A 16,371-nucleotide genomic window follows, 5' to 3' on the forward strand; every position below is an offset into this window, starting at 1 on the left:
GAAACTTGTAGACGAGATTCGGCAAAATCAAAGCAAGTCCTGCAAATGAAGTTTTCATCATTAAAAAATTAACTGAACCCATTTCTTTTCTTCATATGTAACAAAGTCAAAATATTTGTTTTCTGACTCAATTTCAAAAATTTTAAATTATGCAAAATTTGATCAGCTATGACTTAGGGCTAACAATTTAAACATGATGCCAGCCTAGAAACAGCCCTGGGGGGCTAAGAGGGACAGGGAAAGGCCTCGCAGGGAAGCCCAAGGGAACGGACAGGTGTGAGGCCAGATCCAAGGTCACGGGCCTGCACGCGGACAGCCCAGAGAAAGGCCGTGCTACCTGATGGCAACGGCAGAGCAGAGCTGCCAGAATCATATCTTTGCTTTCGGATAAGACCTCTCAGGAGAGAAGTCCATATGACCTAGAGACCGGTATTCTGAAAGGTGGAAAACTTCTCAGGAGAGGAATTTAAAATTCAATCAAAGATTTTAGGAGATACGCAACATGAGCTCTTTGATACGTGGGACTCACTGCCGTTCTGCAGGGGGAAAGCAAGGGAAGCCTCGCTGTGTGCACCGCGCACACCCGACCGCCAGCTGAGTGGCGGCACCGCCCCCAGGCCTTCCCCCCAACCCAGGACCAAACTGCCCCACGGCTGGAGAACACCGCTGGCCACGGGCCCGGCAACGGCAGCATCTCCCCGGGGCCTTCCTGTGCTCGGAGGTCGGACGCGCCTTCCCCAGCACGGGCCTGGGAGCAGCAGCCCCGCCGGGCCAGAACCCCAGCCTGTGGGCATCAGTCTCCGCAAGTGCCCTCCACACCCCCGATCACCGCTCTCACCACCCCCACAAGTCCATCTCCAGGAAGAATGTTCTCCTAGCACTAAAAAGTCTAGAGGACTTTTGCAATTCAAACACCAACTTTTTAAAATATTAGTTTGGGTATTATTTCAAATACGACAAGCACATAGTTACATCAGTTCAACTATGTTTAAAGAAAACAAGTCCATCTGGGTTTCATTAAACGGCTCTTACCTGATGGAAGAAATCATCCATAAAATGGTCCTTTTCAATAACAACAGTTGTGTCTCCATCATCATTTTTCCTACACTAAAATGGAAAAATATAAAATGTAAAATTCTGGTTTTAAAATTTTCCACATAGACACAAACAGGTACCATCAGTTTAAAATAACACTAAAGAATAAAGAATGAGGAGATGTTATTCTAGACCAATGGGTCTCCAACTTGAGGGGCATCAGCTCCGCCTAGAGGGCTGGGTCTCTGACTCAGCGGGGCTGGGGTGAGGCAGTCCACACACTGGTGACTGTCCTAGAACGTCCGGAACATCGTCACATTCTAACGAGTTCCAGGTGATGCTGCCGGGCTGGGTTCCCCACCCCTCGAGGGAGGCAGAAGGACCTAACGGTGGAAAGTCTCTCCTGGGACGAAAGTGACCTCCGTCTACAGCCACAGGGGACAGGAGACAACGTCAGAACCCAGGACCTGGTATCCAAATCACACAGTGTTTGTCAAGGACGTGTGACACAGCATCCACCAGCGAGAGCTGGGGACTCGGGAAAGACACCTGTCAGAATACAGAGGAGGGAACTGTCAGGAACTGTCTCCCCGAGGACACGCGGGGTGAGTCAGCTCAGCTGAAACCCTGCGAGAGCCGAGGCGGCCACGGATTTCAGGGATTCTCTCAACCCTCGTGAAATCAGAGTCTTTAACCACGGAAAGTCTGAAGTGTGGCTCTACTGATCTACAACTCAAGTATAATGTGAAAACAAGATTCCACTAAATTTAGCTAGAAAAGCATCTACAAAATTTAATAAATGTGTCAAGAAAGCACAACACAGCCTCCCTCTGCACCATCCAGGGCCCTCGCTAAGGCAAATCGATTTGGCCTAAAAATCAACAATAATCTCTCACCACCCCAGGGAAGGCTTGGGCACCTGCCTTACCCCAGGGCCTCCTCTCCACGAGACAATCCAGGAGGGCAAGGGAGAAGAGGCGTGTTCCTGTAAGGGAGGCCCGAGCTCCCTCACACAAGGGGCTTTTACCAGAGGACCGTGAAGAACGTGTCGTCACCAGGCGACACCTCGCGCTGGGACAGCTGTGGGGCGGTCTCGGAGGGAAAAGCAGAGACCCACCTACACAGGACTCTGGCAGAGGCTCCCTCAGCTGCGGGCCGGAGTCCCCGGGCACCTCTCAGGGCTGAGGGACCCTGCTCTCACAGGCGCCAGCTGCGGGGAAAGATGCCTGCAGTCAGGCAGCGCTGCCACTGAGAACGTTTTATGAGCTCCGCTAACAGGGCGAGCACTACAGGTTCAACTGCGTCCCCCTAAACACAGATGTTGCAACCCCCCAGGACCTCAGCCTGGGACCCGTATTTGGAAAAAGGGTAAGTGAAGATGCAGTCAGTCAAGATGAGGTCACGCTGGAGCAGCGTGGGCCCTTAACCCAACGTGACTCGCGTCCTTATGAGAAGAGACAGAGAGGCACAGGGGAGGAGGCCCGTGATGACAGCGACGCATCTACAAGCCAAGGACCCCCGAGGGCCGCCACCCGCACGGGAAGGTGAGAGAGGCAAGGCAGGGCTCTGGCGCAGGTTCGGGGAGGGTGCGGCCCCGCGACACCCTGGCTTCTGGCCTCTAGAGCCGGGAGGGCACGTCTCCCTGGGTCAGGCCCCAGTCTGCGGGCCCACGGCACGAGAGCCCAAGGACGCTCACGCCATCCTTTCTCCAATCAAGCGTGCTGAGACTCTCCTCTGAACTCTGCAGCCTGTGAACAGCACTGTCCGGAGGAAAGAACCCTGTACCTACCAGGAGTTGCATATCTGGGTTCTAACCTGCGACGAGGTGGGGACAACACCCATCCCGTCCCCTCCCCCAGAGGCGGGGCTGTGGGTTTCGGAAGGGCATTATTTTCCCAGGGCATGCATACCCCAATAAAGGCTCTTAAAATCATTTCTGGTCCATGCTCTTAATTCCGAGCAAAAAAGCACTTAAAGGCAGATCGGCAATTGGCTAACAAGCGACAGAAAGTCACGTGCAGACCCACCCGCCAACTCCGCAGTGCTCTTCTCCGGGCTCGCAGGGCACCTGAAGTGAAAGACGGCTGCTACTGGGTACCGCGCTCCAGGGCACGGGGCGGCAGGAGGGCTCGGGGTGCGCGCTGTCCCACCGGTCCTGCAGCGCCGCCCAAGGCCTGCGAGCATCCCCACTTCATGCACACAGCACCCCGCGGACGGCTGAGCACCCAGCCTCTTTGGGCACCAGCTGGGTTCGACCTCACAGAACCCACACTGCGCTCACCCCCCAACGGCAAGAGCTGCCCTCTCCTCCAGCTCACAGTCACCACCGGGGAACGATGTGTAACTCACCTCCCACACCCACTTGCGTCACTTCACAACCCGACCTCTGCCAGGAGGGGCCGAGGCTCCAAGGGAAGGCCGCCCTGCCCCCTCTGACTCCTGCCCACGCCCTTTTGCTCTGAACCCCGCCCCTGCCCCGCCCCCGCCCTCCTCCCAGAAGAAAGGGTCCTCCAGGCAAAGCCGGCCTCCCAGCTGTCCTAGCTCCGAGCTCCGGGCTCCGGGCTCCGGGCTGGGCAGGGCGGCCTCGCGAAGGCCTTGGACACCACGCGCTCCTCGAGTGGCCCCGCACGTCACTGCCCTCCCCGCGCCCCACCCGGTCGCTTCTCAGCTGGGGCGCTCATAGGGCTCAAGGGACTGAACTGTAAGTAGCCAACTCCCTGCAGATTCAATGGGGGAGGGGAGAGAGTGACCGTGAACGTGGCCTAGCAGGGCTGGGATTCCCCGGGGCCGGGGGCGCACATCTCACCCCGCTGACAGCCACTCGCGGGTCTCAGAGGCCTCGGCGTTCGGCCTGTTTCACTGTCTGCCGTGGAAAATGACAAACACGCACAAAAGTGTAAGGAATGACATACTGGGCCCTCGACGGGTCCATCGCAGGGGTTGAACGAAGGTCAGTCCACAGCTGTCTAGCTTCCCCGGCACGGCCCCCAGCCCCACCCCTAACCCCGGGCACTAGACCACCTCGAGGCGAAGCCCACACGGAGATGCCTGTTGTGTGTGTGGGTCAGTCGGTCGGTCGGTCACAAACCTAAGCTCACGACTTCACCTGCTCCGGGAAAGACACTTACTCATTTCCAGGCTCGGGGAGGGACGGTTTCCAACACGACACTCTCCCTTCAGGAAGTCAGTCATTTTACTATCACATCACACACGGACCACACTCCGTGCAGGAGGCGGCGAACAAACAGTTACCAAAGAAACTCAATTCTGCCTCACCGCTGAAGCCCACGTGTCATGCGTGACCTTTATTCAGTCATTCGCTTCCTGTAAATCATTTGTTTCTGTACCTGCAGACCAAGAGGGGGCCAATGACTTGGAATCTGTTTCCTCTAATGTCTTCTTTTTTCCTTCTCATTTTTAAACTTTACTTCTATTTCTTAGTTCTATCTGGAATTCTCAGAATTACCTGACATTAGGAAACAGACCCAGTAATACTGTCTTAGCTTCTTTTTCCATTCATGAAAAAAGAAACAAAGAAATGACTACCAAAACAATGCTCTTTAGGGACTCCCCTGGCTGTCCAGTGGTTGGGGGCTTCCGTGCTTCCACTGCAGGGGGCCCGGGTTCGATTCCTGGTTAAGGAACTACAATCCCACATTTGAATTAGCTGTTTCTTGTCCCCTTCCCAATGACACGCTTCAGGGGAGCAAGGACGTCAAGGGTCTTGTCATAACTGACGCCTGAAACAGTGCCTGGCACGTAGCAGCCCCTCAGTAGAGACCAGCTGAAGGAATGAATGAGGAGCAGAGAGACGAGACAGAGGTGGGGGTGGAGCAGAGAGAAAGCACACACAGAAGGACAGAGAAACCAGAAAACAAAGACACAGACACACACAGTGAGAAGCAGCACGGCAGACGAAAGTCAAGGACAGAGGCGGTCTTGGTTGCTCGCGGGCCCTGGTTCCATCCCCTCATGAGGTCTCAAGGCACAGCCCGCCCTGAGTCTGAGGCCCCATTCTACCCTTTAATCAATCTCCCTTTTCTGTTTTACCTAAGGGGTTTCTGTCCCTCGCAACCCAGAGAGCCTTGAAGACAACAGAGTCCACTGTCATCTGCATCTTCCTAACCCTGGGCATTTTCCAAAGCAAACACACCTAGCAGGGGCTCCGTGCAGAATCCTGAGGCTTCAGGGCAAACCTGAAAGCACACCTCTGCCCTGGAAACGGTGCAGAGTCTGGCGGAGGGCACAGGAAGAAAACAGGACCTCGTGTGTGTTCAGATGCGCAGACAGGAAGATATCCGGGGACCCAAGGGGAAGGAGGGCGGGAAGACTTCCTGGTGCTGATGCCTGAACCGAGGCCTGAAGAAGGGGCGGGGCCGGCAAAGAAACGGGGAGAGAGACACACATGGAGCAGCGTGTGCAAGGGCCGGGGCGGAAGGGCACGGGGGAACAGCAGAGACTGAACAAGGCAATCTGCGGGAGTGAGGGCGCCGCCGGTTATCGCTTAGGATCTCTATTCCTTACTTTCAGAATGAATAGACTGGAAGTTAAAAACAAGAAGTAACTAACCTGTGGAAATGTACAGGCTTTGCTCTTTTATTTTGTATACAAAGAGATATTTATTTTCGTTCCTGGAGAAGCTATGTAGATTCCAACTGTGGGAACTGTCTGTATGATGATACAGGATTTAGTAAATTATGAAATTCTAAACCATAAACATATTCAAAATTATAGATATAGTCATACATTAAATTATACATGTGTTATGAAATTCTCAGTATTTTAAGTTTCAGTGAAGTACTTAGAAAAAAATGTTTTTATTTTATAACTGGAACCTGAAACTTTACTAAGTAACAATCTGCACTGTGTGTGCAATCTGAGCTGCCAAAAAAGAACCTTAAAAACATCTGGGCAGTTTTTCCTGCTGCTTAAAAAATTATACTGGTGGGACTTCCCTGGTGGCACAGTGGTTAAGAATCCACCTGCCAATACAGGGGACATGGGTTCGATCCCTGGTCTGGGAAGATCACACATGCCACAGAGCAACTAAGCCTGTGTGCCACAACTACTGAAGCCCGCATGCCTAGAGCCTGTGCTCTGCAACAAGAGAAGCCACCGCAGTGAGAAGTCCCCACTCGCCGCAACTAGAGAAAAGCCTGTGCGCAGCAACAAAAACCCAGTGCAGCCAAAAATAAATAAATACATACATACATACATAAATTTTACTTGCAATTCATCACCATGAACCCAGGTATTAAAAACAGTAATTTTCTACCTAAAAACAAATGACAATGGAGACACAATGACCCAAAACCTATGGGATGCAGCAAAAGCAGTTCTAAGAGGGAAGTTTATAGCAATACAATCCTACCTTAAGAAACAGGAAACATCTCAAATAAACAACCTAACCTTGCACCTAAAGCAATTAGAGAAAGAAGAACAAAAAACCCCCCAAAGTTAGCAGAGGGAAAGAAATCATAAAGATCAGATCAGAAATAAATGAAAAAGAAATGAAGGAAACGATAGCAAAGATCAATAAAACTAAAAGCTGGCTCTTTGATAAGATAAACAAAATTGATAAACCATTAGCCAGACTCATCAAGAAAAAAAGGGAGAAGACTCAAATCAAAATTAGAAATGAAAAAGGAGAAGTAACAACTGACACTGCAGAAATGCAAAAGATCACGAGAGACTACTACAAGCAACTCTATGCCAATAAAATAGACAACCTGGAAGAAATGGAGAAATTCTTAGAAATGCACAAGCTGCCAAGACTGAACCAGGAAGAAATAGAAAATATTAACAGACCAATCACAAGCACTGAAATTGAAACTGTGATTAAAAATCTTCCAACAAGCAAAAGCCCAGGACCAGATGGCTTCACAGGTGAATTCTATCAAACATTTAGAGAAGAGCTAACACCTATTCTTCTCAAACTCTTCCAAAATACAGCAGAGGGAGGAACACTCCCAAACTCATTCTATGAGGCCACCATCACCGTGATACCAAAACCAGACAAAGATGTCACAAAGAAAGAAAACTATAGGCCAATATCACTGATGAACATAGATGCAAAATTCCTCAACAAAATACTAGCAAAAACAGAATCCAACAGCACATTAAAAGGATCATACACCATAATCAAGTGGGGTTATTCCAGGAATGCAAAGATTCTTCAGTATACGCAAATCAATCAACGTGATACACCATATTAACAAACTGAAGGACAAAAACCATATGATCATCTCAATAGATGCAAAGAAAGCTTCCAACAAAATTCAACACCCATTTCTGATAAAAACCCTGCAGAAAGCAGGCATAGACGGAACTTTCCTCGACATAATAAAGGCCATATATGACAAACCCACAGCCAGCATCGTCCTCAATGGTGAAAAACTGAAACCATTTCCACTAAGATCAGGAACAAGACAAGGTTGCCCACTCTCACCACTTTTATTCAACATAGTTTTGGAAGTTCCAGCCACAGCAATCAGAGAAGAAAAAGATATAAAAGGAATCCAAATCGGAAAAGAAGAAGTAAAGCTGTCACTGTTTGCAGATGACATGATACTATACATAGAGAATCCGAAAGATGCTACCAGAAAACTACTAGAGCTAATCAATGAATTTGGTAAAGTAGCAGGATACAAAATTAATGCACAGAAATCTCTGGCATTCTTATACACTAATGATGAAAAATCTGAAAGTGAAATTAAGAAAACACTCCCATTTACCAATGCAACAAAAAGAATAAAATATCTAGGAATAAACCTACCTAAGGAGACAAAAGACCTGTATGCAGAAAATTATAAGACACTGATGAAAGAAATTAAAGATGATACAAATAGATGGAGAGATATACCATGTTCTTGGATTGGAAGCATCAACACTGTGAAAATGACTCTACTACCCAAAGCAATCTACAGATTCAATGCAATCCCTATCAAACTACCACTGTCATTTTTCACAGAACTAGAACAAAAAATTTCACAATTTGTATGGAAACACAAAAGACCCCTTACAGCCAAAGCAATCCTGAGAACGAAAAATGGAGCTGGAGGAATCAGGCTCCCTGACTTCCAACTATACTACAAAGCTACAGTAATCAAGACAGTATGGTACTGGCACAAAAACAGAAATATAGATCAATGGAACAGGATAGAAAGCCCAGAGATAAACCCACGCACATATGGTAACCTTACCTTTGATAAAGGAGGCAAGAATATACAGTGGAGAAAAGACAGCCTCTTCAATAAGTAGTGCTGGGAAAACTGGACAGCTACATGTAAAAGTATGAGATTAGAACACTCCCTAACACCATACACAAAAATAAACTCAAAATGCATTAAAGACTTAAATGTAAGGCCAGACAATATCAAACTCTTAAGAGGAAAACATAGGCAGAACACTCTATGACATAAATCACAGCAAGATCCTTTTTGACCCACCTCCTAGAGAAATGGAAATAAAAACAAAAATAAACAAATGGCACCTAATGAAACTTAACTGCTTTTGCACAGCAAAGGAAACCATAAACAAGACAAAAAGACAACCCTCAGAATGGGAGAAAATATTTGCAAATGAAGCAACTGACAAAGGATTAATCTCCAAAATTTACAAGCAGCTCATGCAGCTCAATATCAAGAAAACAAACAACCCAGTCCAAAAATGGGCAGAAGACCTAAACAGACATTTCTCCAAAGAAGATATACAGATTGCCAACAAACACATGAAAGAATGCTCAACATCACTAATCATTAGAGAAATGCAAATCAAAACTACAATGAGATATCATGTCACACCAGTCAGAATGGCCATCATCAAAAAATCTAGAAACAATAAATGCTAGAGAGGGTGTGGAGAAAAGGGATCACTCTTGCACTGCTGGTGGGAATGTAAATTGATACAGCCACTATGGAGAACAGTATGGAGGTTCCTTAAAATACTACAAATAGAACTACTATACGACCCAGCAATCCCACTCCTGGGCATATACCCTGAGAAAACCATAATTCAAAAAGAGTCATGTACCAAAATGTTCATTGCAGCTCTATTTACAATAGCCAGGACATGGAAGCAACCTAAGTATCCATCAACAGATGAATGGATAAAGAAGATGTGGCACATATATACAATGGAATATTACTCAGCCATAAAAAGAAACGAAATTGAGTTATTTGTAGTGAAGTGGATAGACCTAGAGTCTGTCATACAGAGTGAAGTTAGAAGGAGAAAAACAAATACCGTATGCTAACACATATATATGGAATCTAAGAAAACAAAAAATGTCATGAAGAACCTAGGGGTAAGATGGGAATAAAGACATAGACCTACTAGAGCATGGACTTGAGGATATGGGGAGGGGGAAGGGTAAGCTGTGACAAAGTGAGAGTGGCATGGACACATATACACTCCCAAACGTAAACTAGATAGCTAGTGGGAAGCAGCCGCATAGCATAGGGAGATCAGCTCGGTGTTTTGTGACCACCTAGAGGGATGGGATAGGGAGGGTGGGAGGGAGGGAGACACAAGAGGGAAGAGATATGGGAACATATGTATATGTATAACTGATTCACTTTGTTATAAAGCAGAAACTAACACACCATTGTAAAGCAATTATACTCCAATAAAGATGTTAAAAATAAAAAATAGTAATTTTCTCAACAAACAACAAGGTCCTACTGTACAGCACAGGGAACTATATTCAACATCCTGTGATAAACCATAATGGAAAAGAATATGAAAAAGAATATATATATGTATAACTGAGTCACTTTGCTGTATAGCAGAAATTAAACACAACATTGTAAATCAACTATACTTCAATAAAATGTTTTTAAAAAGGTAATTTTCTCATGCAGCTACTAATGAATACCACATAGCTACTGTGTGTTTATATTTATTAGCCTGCAAATTCCCACAGTTGAAATTTGCAATTTTTCTATTTTTAACTATAATAAATGTAGCCATTTGCATTTGCAAACTTTTCTTAAAGGTAATCAAAATATATTTGGGGTCATTATCTTACAGGACAGCAATTCCGTTCTGATTGACTTATTTCCTAAACAGTATTTCCTTCTGCTTCTTCACTCTTCCTTCCCTGGGCTGTGCACACCCACCGCACACACCCAGTTCCCTTCCCAGGTGTCCCCTGCACCGAGCACGTTACCTCGTAGAGCACTGGCACACTCCAGTGCCTGCTCAATGGGTGGGTGGTCCTTTTATTTTTTTATAAACCAGAAACATCTTTCTGGATTTAGAGTTTAGGAAATCTTGGGCAAGTCACTTAAGCTTTCTGCACCCAGATGAATTGGCTGCTCAAAAAGAGAATCACTGCTTAGAAGCAGCTAACTCCATATTTGACAAACTGTATTGAACAAACTAACTTTTAAGTCCTTTCTGAATAGTTATCAGTAGGAATCTTTTTCTCAGGAGGAATCCTTAGCAGCTAATAAAGGAATCTTTAGAAGGCATCACAAATATTTTGTCAATGTGGACATCACAGACATTTTAACTACCAAAATTAAATATTAAACTTTACCTAGGAAAAAACACCAGCCATTTAGAAACATGGTTGTGAAAGGACAGTCAACTTCTCCAAGAACTACTTGGAAAGGACATATTTCCTGAAAAAAAAAATTAACTTTTATATCTGATAATTTTCAGACAAGTTTTTAAATATTAAAAGTTATTAAACTTTAACTATGTTAGATTCAATTTTAACTTAATATTTTATGCCAGGGACAAGGTTCCTTTTTATAACTTCCTGAAAACATTTTTAAAAACTAATAAATATTAAGAGCACTTGTAATTACAGACCATTTTCTCTCTCCCACCTTCTCCCAGAGTGGCACACACAACAGATAATTTTATGTTCCACAGCTTCTTCCATGAGAGTAGACAAGAAAGATGTTATTATCCCCACTTTATATACAGGAAAAGTGAAGTTTAGAGAGGTTTAAAAATTCTCTGCCCAAGATTCGACAACTCCAGACATAGAAACTTCTGCTAATTTGCTCTACAGCTGCTTAGTCTTCATCTACAGCAAGATGATATTGGACCAGAAAAGGTCACTTCTTGCTCTAAAATTCTAGATCAAAACATGTTCTTACCAACACTGTTGCCATAAGAGCTGAAATACGCATACACTGAAGAGTAATAAATAACTGTCTTCTTTATTTTTTGCTAATCAAGCCAAGAAAAGCTTGTCACATATTACACTGACAGATCTTTTCTACTATTCCCCAACATTCATAAATTTGGCTATCCTCTCATGATACATTCGTCATTTCTTCATTTAACAAATATTTGAGCTTCTAATTCTAACAAGGAAAGATACTCCCTTGAGTGAGATAACAGAACAGTAATTTGCTGCTTCACACGAGGCCGACCTGCAAAGTGCAGAGGTCAAAGTGCCTGACCGTTAACAAAAAGGGAAGGAAAGAAAAATCACTATGAAGAAACTTTCTGTGGACGACTGTAAAAGCATAATTTCCATAATCTTAAGAATGAATAATTCACTGCCTTTCTGAACTAAGATTCCTCATCTGGCTGACAGAACACAGATAATAATCTGACTATTCTCTCTACTTCCTAAGCCTGGGGCACAGCTAGATCCATTCTAGAAGCAAAGAAGAGAAGTTAATTCATGACATTCAATGGATGCCTTAGGGCCGTGGGCCTAGCGCAGGTCTGAGGCTGCCAGGGATTCTGTGCACTGGGAAACAAAATGCAAACGTTCAGCACAATTAGTACTTGTATTGAATATTTTTAAAGAAAAAGAATTAATTCTGTTGGCCTAAAATTTTTCAACTCTCCCACACTATAAATATCCACTGCAGTTTCAACGTCACCATCTCATTCACAGTGTTGTCTGTGGAATGCATCAAACACTAGTCCAACGCCTAAGTGAACAAAACACTGTTCTCTTAATTTAAAAAATCGGTAATTTGCTGTCGCTACTCACTGAGCACCTACACGCTCCACTAGCTGGGCTTACTAGCAGTAAACAAGCACAAAGCAAACTATTTACAGGGGAACAAAAGGCGCCGCTCGCTCCCAGCATCCAGCCCTGCAAGGCCCCCCCAACAGAGGCGCGTCAGGTGCGTTCACTCCCACCGCGCGGGGACCCGTCTTAGACCCCAGGGACAAGACAGGGGGCGAGGGGACAAGTCCTGCGCCCCAAGAGCTGACACCCACTAGGGTGGGACGGACCATAATTCAGCAAGTAATTTCTGGTCGTGCTGAGTGCTGTGCAAGGATTCAAACCAGGCAACAGGATGGAGTGACTCCAGGGAACGAATCAAGCTGGAGAAGCGGCAGAGCCTAGCTCAGAAAAGGGGTTCGAGGTCCAGCCCTGAGACGCCCTTTCAAAAGCTGTTTTCCCCCCGCGCGGAAGCTAGGGCAGAACAGTGCCCGCCTCTGGGCCGTCGGGGCGTCCGGGAGACTGGGGGACGGCGACCCACGCGGGGCGCTGCGGGCTGGGGGAGCCCTGCGCCCCCGCCCCGACCCCACCCGCTAGGCCGCCCCGACCGGCCGGCGCCCCACGACCTGGTCTCCTTTTCCCGCCCGCCCCCGCGCCCCCGCCCCCAGCCCGGCCCGAGACCCCCTCCCGCCAGGCCCCGGCCCATGCCCACGGCCCCAGCGCTCCCGGCCCGAACCGCTATCCGCCCGCTCGCCCGCCCGCCGCTCACCGCCGTCAGGTCCGGCAGCCGGTCCCGCATCCCCGCGGGCCGGGCGCCGCGCGCCGCCGCTCAGGCCTGCCCGGCGCCGCCTCCGGCTAGCAGCGAACTCTCGGGGGCCCTGCCGCCGCCTCAGCCCGCCGGTCGTCTTCCCCTCCGCCGGCGCTGCCACGGCAACCGCGCCGGCGCGCTCTGCGTACGCCCGGCCCGCGCCGCGCCCAGGCCCACGCAGACGGCGGGAGCCTTCCTGCGGGAATGCCGCGGCCCGAGGGGCGGGGCCCGCCGGGAGGGGCGGGGCCTTGGCGGGGTGGGCGGGGACTATCGGGGAGGGAAGGGGCCGGCCAGAGAGGGGAAAGAGGCGGGGCCTCTTAGGCCGGGACAGGGACAGGACCTGGTGGGGGAAGGGGCGGAACCTGACTGAAAGTGGAGGGGCGGGGCCTGTTGAGGAAAACGCGGGGTCGGCCACGGAGGGGCCGGGCTCGGCGGAGCTGCGTTCTGGCGGCATCTTAGCCTGGTCAGTTAGATGCACATTTTACCCTTCTTGATTGCTTTTGTTTTTGTGTTTTCTCATTCGTTTTATTTATTTTAAAAATTCGTGGTAAATTTGGTGACAAATTTAGCAAGCCTATGGAGATGAGCTGGGTGCAGCTTTGCATATGCATATTCTGAATTTAGGCCTTCTCTTTAAGGATTCATACCAGCCTTTTGTGGGACTAAAGGACAAGAGATAAAGTAAGGCCTATAATGCTTAACGAACATAACAAAGAATATAACTTAAAATGGCATGGGATGGTGATATGCAGGGACTCAGGCCTTGGGATGCAGTTCTAGAGGAGAAACAGGATACAGAAGCGGATAAATAAATAAGCAAAGAAAATAGGGGCATACACTTGGAAGAGAGCTGAAAGAGGGGTGGCTACATCAGAAAGGTGGGCATGAGAGGGGCCAGAGTTTAGGCCAACAAAGTTAGAGGGAACAGTCCCCAAGACCACTCTCACTTCTGACACCAACTACAAGTTCCGGGGTTCCGCCAACCACACTCAAGTTCAATAATTCACTGGAGGGACTCAGAATTCACTAAAAACTGCAGTGCTGACAGGGTTTATCACGGGGGAAGGATACAGATTAACGTCAGCGAAGGGCAGAGGTTGCATGGGGGTGGGGGGGACACGGTTGCATCAAATGGGAGGCTTCTGTTGTCTTCTTGCGCAGTCAGGGCACATTACTTTCAAGCATTGATGTATGTCAATATACACGAAGTCGCCAACCAGGAAATCTCACCCAAGCCACCAAATTCTGAGTTTTTATTGGGGCTCCATTGCATAGGCATGACTGATTGATTGGTTACCCACCTGGTTGATCTAAGTCTACAGGTTGACCTGTACCCATGTAACCCAAAAGTCCCATCCTAAATCACATTGTCGCTATCTGGCTAGTCCAAAGGCCCCCAGGCAAACAAATACTAATTCTAGGAGTGAGAGCAAAGGACGGACTTCTTTTTGGACAAGGTTAAATTCTTTACGACCTCCTTGAATAGGTGTCTTTTGTGCTATGATCTAAGGTAAAGAACGCATCCATAAGAAATATATTTGAGAATAGTCTAGACAGAAAAAGCAGGCAATTTTGGATTCGGTTCTGGGCGTGTTTGGGTTCTTGGATTATAGTAGGGGAGCAGGGGAAGCAGAGACTAGACAGTTTAGAAACCAAAGATAGGGACTTAAACTTCGGTGGACTAGGGGCAAATTTGTCTCTTCTTAATTTATGAATTTGTTATGTTTTTCACAATTTAAATCAAAATCAATAATTTGATGGATATGGGTTGAACAAAAATGCTCCCTTTTGACTAAGCAATTAAAATGAGGTGTGAGCAGGCGTGAGGAGGCAGTAATTGTAGCTTTGCTGAGACTGGAGTTAATATAAAGGGGGTAAAACTGAGCAAGGGTAGAAAAACACCTGGTCCTGGACACAGCGTGTGAGCTCCCGTGTCAAGCAGTACTTGGAACCAACATACCGCAGGACTTTCATAAGACAATGAACTTCTTTTTCAGTTTTTTCACTTAGAATGAAGACGTCCTAATACATTGCTGTGAGAATTTACAGACTAAGAGGTAAACTACTTCTGAAATGTAAGGTCCCAGGGAATAGGGGCTTTGGTCTGTTTTGTTCACTATTGTGTCTCTGATTCCTACAAAATGTCAGGCACATTGTAGGCACTCAATACACAATTTGTAAAATAAAATAATAGATGTTCAAAAACTCTAATTCAAAAAGATACATGCACCCCAATGTTCATAGCAGCACTATTCACAATAGCCAAGACATGGAAACAACCTAAATGTCCATCAACAGAGGAATGGATAAAGAAGATGTGGTACATGTATACAATGGAATACTGTTCAGCCATTAAAAAAGAATGAAATAATGCCATTTGCAGGAACATGGATGGACCTAGAGACTATCATACCAAGTGAAGTAAGTCAGAGAGAGAAAGACAAATACCATATGATATCATTGATATGTGGAATCTGAAACATGACACAAATGAACTTATGTACGAAACATAAACAGACTCACGGACACAGAGAAGAGACTTGTGGTTGCCAAGGAGGAGGGGTGTGGCAGAGGAATGGCTTGGGAGTTTGGGATTAGCAGGTGCAAACTATTGTATATAGGATTGTATATACAATTGTATATTGTAACAAGGACCTACTGTATAGCACAGGGAACTATATTCAATATCCTGTGATAAAGGAAAAAAAAATATATATATGTAACTGAATCACCTTGCTGTACATCTGTGGCGAGCATTACCCTCTGAGGAATGCGCCATTAAGACCCTCATAAGCCTCCTGGATTTTGGCCATCTCGCTCCAGGGACCTGCTCAGATAATGAGTCCCTGGTTGTTCCCTAAAGCTAGGAAAAGCAACCCTGGAGGGGAAATTGATGCCTTTGTGGAAGAAGACGATAAACCCGCTGATGCCGATAAGGCGGTGACTAAGCCGAGATGAAAGACTAGTTCTATAGAACAATGACTATGCAAAGTCCCTGCTTTAGGGGTATATATATGGCTATGCTTTGTTATTAAATTTGCCTTGCAACCATCAGTTGCTTGTGCCCTTCTGATCCCATACCTTGGTGCTTTCCGTTCCCTACCCCCTCTCGTCGATTGTTGCTGCACTTTGAGGACCCGCCGTGGCTGGCGGCATACATCAGAAATTAACACATTGTAAATCAACTGTACTTCAATAAAATTTTAAAAAATAATAATAATAATAGATGTCCAGTCCTGGCTTTGAATCCCAGTTCTGCTGTTTATTCTCTGTGTAACTTTGGACTGTGAAAATTAACAAAGGGAAACCTCACTAAAATGGAGTCAAGAGGCCAGAGGGGCTACTCTTACTCAATGTCGATACAGATCCCAGCAGGAAGAGATGGTACCTCACATCCCCTGTGGGAAGTGACATTACTACCACCAGGGAGAGGAAGATTTTCTCTTGGCCTGGCAACAGCTCAGCCAGTGAGAGACCGTCACACCTCAGCCAATGAAAGCCACTGTATTTCAAATTCCCAGTTTCTTTCAATGGACTTTTTGTTCATAACAGCCCCTCCCAAGTTCCCCTTCTCCTCTATAAGAGTTTCCTTTCTTTTGTTTTA

The 16,371-nt window shown here is 46.7% G+C and overlaps 1 protein-coding gene across 4 annotated transcripts in view; it reads right to left on the bottom strand.

Moving 5' to 3' along the window:
• Positions 1-12,908, bottom strand: part of STX2 (syntaxin 2) — a 43,542-nt gene extending 30,634 nt beyond the window's left edge. The window contains exons 1-2 of one of the 4 annotated variants that reach the window (XM_059040039.2): positions 12,729-12,908; positions 1,033-1,107 (exon numbers count right to left, since the gene is read on the bottom strand). In XM_059040039.2, the coding sequence (XP_058896022.1) occupies positions 1,033-1,107; positions 12,729-12,758 (105 nt within the window). In that variant the 5' untranslated portion in view covers positions 12,759-12,908. The remainder of the gene's footprint in view (positions 1-1,032; positions 1,108-12,728) is intronic. The other 3 variants (XM_059040038.2, XM_067014796.1, XM_067014797.1) reach the window with 3 other exon arrangements.
• Positions 12,909-16,371: the final 3,463 nt, after the last annotated feature.

The sequence above is a fragment of the Kogia breviceps genome, chromosome 15 (genome assembly GCF_026419965.1).
Source record: "Kogia breviceps isolate mKogBre1 chromosome 15, mKogBre1 haplotype 1, whole genome shotgun sequence".
In the NCBI taxonomy this organism is placed as follows: Eukaryota; Metazoa; Chordata; class Mammalia; order Artiodactyla; family Physeteridae; genus Kogia; species Kogia breviceps.